General features: G+C 45.5%; 1 protein-coding gene across 1 annotated transcript; it reads right to left on the bottom strand.

The window, feature by feature from the left end:
- Positions 1 to 1,434: 1,434 nt before the first annotated feature.
- LOC128136237 (uncharacterized) lies at positions 1,435 to 4,180 on the bottom strand. Its single transcript, XM_052775480.1, has 2 exons — positions 4,079 to 4,180; positions 1,435 to 3,901 (listed from the first exon to the last, which is right to left on the bottom strand). The coding sequence occupies exon 2, from the start codon at positions 3,067 to 3,069 to the stop codon at positions 1,435 to 1,437; it is 1,635 nt and encodes a 544-aa protein (XP_052631440.1). The 5' UTR covers positions 3,070 to 3,901; positions 4,079 to 4,180.
- Between the last annotated feature and the right edge of the window lie 4,509 nt (positions 4,181 to 8,689).

Here is an 8,689-nt window from a genome sequence, read left to right on the forward strand (position 1 = left end):
GAGTCATGAGGTTCAGAAATGACTGACGTGCGGAAAACAGACTCCGCAATCAGTGAGATTGTAAAGTAGGTATGTTCATTCAGCGCTGGGCAGCACGGGGGGTAGTCCCACCAAAGTCGTGCGCGCCTGACTCGGCAGTTCGCTTCAAATTTATACGATCAAGTGTTACATATTCACAATATGCCTATACATATGCATGACCTATCCCCGCTTCATATTAAAATTAGCTCCGAGAGGTCATTTCCATAGTCTCCTCTCAACTGCGCTTGCGCAGTGCCTCTTTATGGTGGTCGTCTGGTGGTCGCAGAGATGAAGATAGATGACTCCTCTTCATCACCGCTAGTAACCTCTTTTCTTGCGCAGGCTCAGTGGTTTCTTGGTATTCACCCAAGCCGCAAGACCAGTCTTAGCTGGCTCTTGGGGCCAGCTCCTGCTTCTTATCAGGAACTGTCTCTGCCTCATTGGCTGGTTCTTGGGACCAGCTCTTCTTATCAAGGACTGTCTCTACCTGTCCTGGTTTCAGCTGGGATAGAGTTAACTGTCTTCCTAGTAGCTGGTACAATGCTATGTTTTGAGTTCAGAGCGAAGAATGTTGATAACACTGATGTTTTCAGTTGTTGCTCAGTAGTGTTTAGACTAATGTCAAGGATTTTTCAGCTTCTCATGCCCAGCCAGTGAGAAAGCTGGAGGGGCACAAGAAGTTGGCACAGGACACAGCCAGGGCACCTGACCCAAACTGGCCAACGGGGTATTCCATACCATGTGACGTCCCATCTAGTATAGGAACGGGGAAGTGGGGGGCAGGGATTCGCCGCTCGGGGACTGGCTGGGTGTCGGTCGGTGGGTGGTGAGCAATTGCACTGTGCATCATTTGTACATTCCAATCCTTTCATTATTGCTGTTGTCATTTTATTAGTGTTATCATTATCATTATTAGTTTCTTCTTTTCTGTTCTATTAAACCGTTCTTATCTCAACCCACGGGTTTTGCTTCTTTTCCCGATTTTCTCCCCCATCCCACTGGGTGGGGGGGAGTGAGTGAGCGGCTGCATGGTGTTTAGTTGCTGGCTGGGGTTAAACCACGACACTACCTCAGCTAATTTCAACAATGTAAGCGCTAAACATCATCTTTCATCCCCCTTTATTATGTCTACTGAGATTCTTTTGACTCCCCTTGTCTCAGTCCCCCCTTTTCTAGAAAATAGTAAATTCTTTTACTATATCTAATCCTAGTACTTCTAATACATTGCTTCCCTATCTAGCATCCTCTCAAAATATTTGTTGGCACAAACAGTTGTTTTAGCCATGTTAAATTTGGCAACCAGGAAGTTAGTTTTTCCCATACCTCAGAAAATCCCCATTAAGTATCATCTTGTGAGTTGAACAAACACGTTCCCATCCCATGCTACGCTCCTTGTCCCCATGGTTGCCCATATTACCGCGTAAAAACTAAGTGTCCATCGGGTTTTGTGGTGACTTTCCATGGAGTTCTGGGTGTCTTTTTCACTCTGGTGTGATGAATCCAGGCGTTCTGTTCCTTGATTCTGATTGCAGTAAAGGAGGTGAGTAATACTTGAAATGGTCCTTCCCACTGTGGCTCCAGAGTTTTTTCTGTAAGAGACTTTATATACACATAATTTCCTGGTTGTATATTATGTACAGGCCCATCCAAACCTCTCCCTCGAGTCCCTACCACATGCTTCCTGATTTTATTAAGTTGCTTACCTAATGCTACCATGTAAGAAGTCATAATTTCATCCCCCGCTTGTACAGACACCCCTCTCTGTATCCCATAGGGTTGTCCATACAGGATTTCAAAGGGGCTCAGTCCTTCTTTCGCCCTTGGTCTTGTTCGTATACGCAGAAGGGCTAAAGGGAGAGACTGAGGCCATGTCAGATTTGCTTCTTGTCCTAATTTCACAATTTGCTGTTTGATTAAGTGGTTCATTTTTTCCACTTGACCACTCGACTGGGGGTGATATGGAGTATGAAGCTGCCAATCTATACCCAAATGGCAGCTAATTTGTTGTACTATTCTTGAGACAAAATGTGGTCCTCTGTCAGAGGATATGGTTGCTGGAACCCCAAACCGTGGTATTATCTCTTGCACTAATATTTTAGTTACCTCCCGAGCTTTAGCCATTCTTGTTGGGAATGCTTCTGGCCAACCTGAAAAGGTATCAGTTAATACCAATAAATATCGATACCCCCCTTTTCTTGGAAGTTCTGTAAAATCAATTTGCCATTGTTGTCCAGGCCCATTGCCTTTTCCAATCTGGCCCATTTCCGGCTTGGGGGTATTCTTAGGATTAGTCTGGAGGCAAAGATCACACTGTTGAGTCACCTGTCTCACCGTGGTGTATAAATTTCTAGCCACAATTTCTCTTATCAAATGATTATACAGAGCCTCTGTTCCCCAATGTCTTTTCCTATGTTCCTCCCGTATCAAATGCCATAATAAGCAAGAGGGAACAATTACCTTTCCCTGTGGGGTATGAGCCCACCCCTCTTCATTATATGACCCTTCTAAATCTGTAATGAGCTTCTGATCTTCCTTGGTGTATTCTGGCTTACCTTCTAGGGAAATCTGCCTATCAGGAATTAAGGCCCCTTCTGTTTTTACCTTTGTTTTGGCCACTTGTTTTGCCTCTCTGTCCGCCAGCTCATTCCCTTTTTCCAAATCTGAGCTCACTTTCTGGTGTGCCTTAATATGCATAATTGCTACTTTCTTAGGGAGCTGGACAGCTTCCAGTAACTTCAGAATTTCTTCTGCGTGTTTGATATTTTTCCCTTGAGAACTCAATAGTCCTCTCTCCTTCCAAATTGCTCCATGTGCGTGTACAACTCCAAAGGCATATTTTGAGTCTGTATAAATGTTCACAACTTTGCCCTGGGCCAATTCCAGGACGCGGGTTAGAGCAATTATTTCTGCCTTCTGTGCAGAGGTGTTCATGGGCAAAGCCCCTGATTCTATTACCTCTTGGCTGGTGGTGATGGCGTATCCTGCATGTCGATTACCATTTAGGACGTAACTGCTTCCGTCTGTGAACCAAGTTTCCCCGTTTTCCATGGGGCTGTCTTTCAGGTCTGGGCGACTGGTGTATGTTGCTTCGATGATTTCCAAACAGTCATGATGTACCGGTTCTCCTGTGTTCCCGCTGAGAAAAGAAGCTGGGTTGACAATGTTAGTGACTACAATCTCCACATCATCCTGCTCTACCAATATAGCTTGATATCTCAGGAATCTTTGCGGAGAGAGTCAATGTCCACCCTTTGCTTCCAGTACTGCTGATACTGTGTGAGACACCAAAACAGTCATTTTCTGGCCCAGAGTAAACTGTCGGGCTTCCTGTATGTTCAGTATCACAGCTGCAACCGCCTGCAGGCATCCAGGCCAACCTTTTGCAGTTGTGTCTAACTGCTTAGAGAGGTAGGCAACTGCCCGTCGATATGGACCCAGGTTTTGTGCTAATATTCCCAGGGCAATGCCCTGCTTCTCGTGAGAGTAAAGAAGAAACGGCTTGCTTACATCTGGGAGTCCTAAGGCCGGGGCCGACATCAAAGCCTTTTTCAGTAGCTCAAAGGCTCATTCGGTCTCCTTGTTCCACTCAAGGTGTTTCTGCTCAGTGGCGTCCATGTCATACAATCTTTCTCTGTTTTGGTGGCGATCAGGATATCATCCACATACTGCAACAGCTTCCCCTCCTCAGACGGGGCTTCCCAGGATTCTAAGTCTTTCGCAAGCTGATTGCCAAAAATGGTAGGACTATTCTTAAATCCTTGTGGCAACACCGTCCAAGTGAGCTGGGTCTTTCGACCACTCTTGGGGTTTTCCCATTCAAATGCAAATAATTTTTGGCTGGCTTCATGGAGAGGGAGGCAAAAGAAAGCATCCTTCAAATCTAAAACAGTAAAGCAAGTCAATTCAGGTGTTAATACAGTCAGTAGGGTATATGGGTTCGCCACTACCGGGTAAAGATCTTCAGTTATCTTATTCACCGCCCGTAAGTCTTGGACCACCCGATATGACCCATCGGGCTTCCGAACAGGTAATATAGGGGTATTGAATTCAGACTCACACTCTTTTAATAATCCCAACTGCAAAAATTTTTCTATCACCGGCCAGATTCCTTCTCTGTCTTCCTTCTTTAGGGGATATTGTTTAATTCTTACTGGCTTTCAGCCTTCCTTGATCCTAACTTCAACAGGTGGAGCACTTTTTGCTCTTCCAGGTGCATCAAAGCTTGATTCAGTACCGAGTATGTTGCTCCTGTATCTACCAAAAATTCTACCTCTTGTTGTGTTTTCCCTAGCTTAATTATAATCAGTGGATCCGCTAGGGTAGATTCCCCGGGTTCCCGTCAATCTCCCTTCACATGGGCTACCGTTCTTCCTGTTTGAGCCCTCTGATCCTCCTTCTTGTTCCTTGGGCATTCCTTTTTCCAATGACCAAATTTCTTACACAAAGCACACTGATCCTTGCCCAGTCGGGGCAAGTCTCGTCTAGGCCCTCTTCCTCTTTCTTCCTGGATAACAGCCATTAATTTCCTTTGCCCCTGCCTATACCCTTCTTCTCTGTTACTAAATACTCTCCATGCTTCATCCAACAATATTTCTAAATTCCTACTCTCTGTAGGGCGTAATTTCTGAAGTTTGCGCCTTCTATCCCCTGTAGATTGCCCCAAAAACAGGGAGTCCAATTGTTGTACTCCTACCTGTGACCCAGGATCCAGCGGTGTGCTGCGGCGCATTACATCCCTCAGTCAATCCAGGAATTCAGATGGAGACTCGGAAGGACTCTGTTTAACTGCATATAAAGCTGACCAATTTATAGTTTTGGGGATTGCTCTCTCCATTCCTTTTGTAATCCAATCCTGATACCCCTGCAATCTTTCCATATGTGCAGATCTATTAATGTCCCACTTTGGGTCTTGGAGAGGGAAATATTCCTTAATGTCCCCTCCTGTAATCTTATAATGATCTTCAGCAAGGTTCCCTGCTGTTTTTAAAATCAGCTGTTTCTCTGTCTCAGTCATATATTCCAATAATAGCTGTATATCCTTCCAATCAGGGTCATGCTGTTTTACAATAAATTGGAAATGCTTAGTTACACCTATCGGATCACTCCTATAATCTTTTGCAACCTTTTTCCATTCCCCTACGTCAGCAGTAGAAAAGGGTACTTTGATTAACATCGTCCCACCATCCGGCCCCACCGCCTCTCGGAGAGGTGCTTGTAAAGCTGTTGAGGTAGTTTTCTTCCTAGTATGGGAAGATACAGGGCTGTCCGGGGGGGTTGGAGTTCTATCCGAGTCTGCATCCTGTTCCTGTGGTCGAGGGGGAGGCTTAAACAAATCCATTAAATCTTGTTCTGGTGCCTGATGAATTTTATTTGTCTTTGTACATCTTTGTCCAATACTACATGCCGAACAACACCACCTCAGTTTACCTCTAAACTCCTTGTTGTTCTCTCGCTCAAGTGCAAGCACCATGGGGTCCTGTGGGGGTACCATTCCACAGTCCCTTTGCCACTCCAGATGGTTTCGGAGGGTGAAAAACACGTCTGCATACGAAACCTCATCCCATTTTCCTTCTCTCCTTAAAAACAGCATTAGTTGTAATAGAATATTATAATCTATTGACCCATTAAGTGGCCACTTAGCATCACCTTCTAACTTATACAACGGCCACCATTGATTGCAATATTTAATAAGGTTCTTTTTATTTTCCATACTTCCGGTCCCAACAATATCTTTCCAGTGGGCAATTACACAACCCAGAGGACTCTTCCTCAATACTCCTCCTTGATTGTTTCCCATTTTATAACTTCTCCTAATGATTCTTAAGTTTGATTTTGGCTTCTCCTTTTAATAAGCTTCCATGCAAATCGTTTCTTACACTTCTTTATAGTCTTCCTCCAGTTTCCCTCCCACACGTCCCAAATTTCTGGAATTAAATTTTCCCTTACACACCAATCTCACTATTTTGGATTCTTAGTGAGCTCTTTCCCAATCATAAAAGTGTGCAATTTGGGGAAAACACTCAAGGCAGTCTGGTTTCCATCTGCTAGATGTACAGTACCACCTTCTCCCACAAGATTTACACTTCAGCAAAACCCAAGCCAGATGCTAATTATTATATAGTCCAGTTAGTTACAAGCCCACATACAAAGCAGGGAATCACCCCTATTAATACGTAAAGACATTCACACATTAACAAACACACATACACCTATAAATTTCAAAATAGCATTTCCACACACCCACACAAAATCTTTAACATAAATTTCCATTCACATCATACAATCATCGCTCCAGTTGACAACCTTTCAGCAGCTGCAAAAATAAACCAAGCGCAATTGCGAGGGGGTCCACTTACCCCATAAACCAAGCGCAATTGCGAGGGGGTGCGCTTACCCTTCTCCTGCCTCTTATATACCAGTCATCGACAGGTCCGTCCTGGCTCCCAATTCTGGGATGCAGCGGTCACCCCGGATTTGCTCGATCTACCCCCAAGATCGCTGGCGGCCGCTCTATCGGTCAGCAAATCCCCCCTTGTTACCATACAGGGTACCCTCCTCCCATACGGGGACTACGCTGCACGCCAGACGTCTCTGCGCGATTTACCAGCTGCCCCGGCCCGTATTTCTACAGGCTCCCTTTGTAAACATACCGTTTAGTCCACGGCTTCAGGAGGTTGTTGTCTGCTCCCGCGGTGAGCAGCTGGCAGCGGAGGCTCCTCCGAGGAAAGTGCTCGGGGCGCACCTAGGGGCGTCCGCTCCGCAGTCGGTCCCGCAGCCGAGCAGAGAGTCTCCTGGCTAGCTCGCCAAACTGACGTGCAGAAACAGACTCCACAATCAGTGAGATTGTAAAGTAGGTATGTTCATTCAGCACTGGGCAGCACGGGGGGGTAGTCCCACCAAAGTCGTGCGCGCCTGACTCGGCAGTTCGCTTCAAGTTTATACAATCAAGTGTTACGTATTCACAATATGCCTATACATATGCATGACCTATCCCCGCTTCATATTAAAATTAGCTCCGAGAGGTCATTTCCATAGTCTCCTCTCAACTGCATTTGCGCAGTGCCTCTTTATGGTGGTTGTCTGGTGGTCGCAGAGATGAAGATAGATGACTCCTCTTCATCACCGCTAGTAACCTCTTTTCTTGCGCAGGCTCAGTGGTTTCTTGGTATTCACCCAAGCCGCAAGACCAGTCTTAGCTGGCTCTTGGGGCCAGCTCCTGCTTCTTATCAGGAACTGTCTCTGCCTCATTGGCTGGTTCTTGGGACCAGCTCTTCTTATCAAGGACTGTCTCTACCTCAGCTAATTTCAACAATGTAAGCGCTAAACATCATCTTTCATCCCCCTTTATTATGTCTACTGAGATTCTTTTGACTCCCCTTGTCTCAGGACCCCCTTGCTTTCTAAACTTCTTCTCAGAGAGGAGTCTAGGTGCGGCTAGGTCCAGTCTTAGTCTCAGGCTTGGACAACGGTTTATGTCTAAAGGATTGTGTGTATAGCCACTTACCAGAGTGTGGTGGGTTGACCCTGGCTGGGTGCCAGGTGCCCACCAAAGCTGCTCTATCACTCCCCCTTCTCAGCTGGACAGGGGGGAGAAAATATAACAAAAGGCTCGTGGGTCAATATGGAGGACCTCGGCTGGACCGAGGGGCCTGGGGAGGATATTGACCTTGACAAGATTACAGTGTTCCCGTGAGAGAACAAGAAAGAACGAGAAGCATGCCTGGGAAACTAAGTTTAAGGAATGTGTTGACCATTTGCAGTTGTGATAAGGAACCTGAAAAAGTCACCCAACGAGGGGTGAGAAAAACAGCTTCTGACAACTTTTTGACCAATAAGGGACAGACATATGTACAAGGTAACAAGTATAATGGGTATAAATTTTCTGGCTTGTAGTAATAAAAAAAACCTTCTTTGCTTGTACTATAAGAATGCGTACGTGTCGTTTGTCCGTCTCGACCGTGACAGGTCAAGATAAGGACAGTTTAATAAAGTGAAAGCAAAGGTCGCGCGCGAAAGCAAAGGAAAACAAATGATGTTATTCTCTACTTCCCATCAGCAGGTGATGTCTAGCCACTTCCTGGGAAGCAGGGCTTCAGTACTCATAGTGGTTGCTCCGGAAGACAAAAATGCCCCCCTTCCGTCTCCCTTTACTTAGCTTTTATATCTGAGCTGACGTCATATGGTATGGAATATCTTTTTGGTTAGTTTAGGTCAGCTGTCCTGGTTATGTCCCCTCCCAAGATCTTGCCCTGCCCCAGCCTGCCATTGAGGGGGGGGCAAAAATGTTGGAGAGACAGCCTTGATGCTGTGCCAGCACTGCTCAGCAGTAGCCAAAACACTGGTGTGTTATCAACACCTTTCTAGCTACTGATGCAGAGCACAGCGCTATGAGGGCTGCTATGGGGAGTATTAACTCCATCTCAGCCAGACCCAATACAATCTCCACCCCTTATTCCATACCATTTGCGTCATGCTCAGGTCCCACATAATTTAATACAGATATCTTCTAACCATGCCATTGTATTTAATTCTCATTACTGAAATCCCTTCTTACCAACCCTTGCAACTGAAACTACATACCTAAACCACCTTTATACCCAACATACAGATTTATACATTCTTATTAATTTTAATTAAATCTGTCCTTTAAGAGATAGATATTCCATGG

The sequence above is a fragment of the Harpia harpyja genome, chromosome W (genome assembly GCF_026419915.1).
Source record: "Harpia harpyja isolate bHarHar1 chromosome W, bHarHar1 primary haplotype, whole genome shotgun sequence".
NCBI classification, from domain to species: Eukaryota; Metazoa; Chordata; class Aves; order Accipitriformes; family Accipitridae; genus Harpia; species Harpia harpyja.

Coding starts and splice junctions, on each gene's coding strand:
- LOC128136237 (XM_052775480.1), bottom strand. CDS start 3,069: ATGGAAAACGGGGAAACTTGGTTCACAGACGGAAGCAGTTACGTCCTA.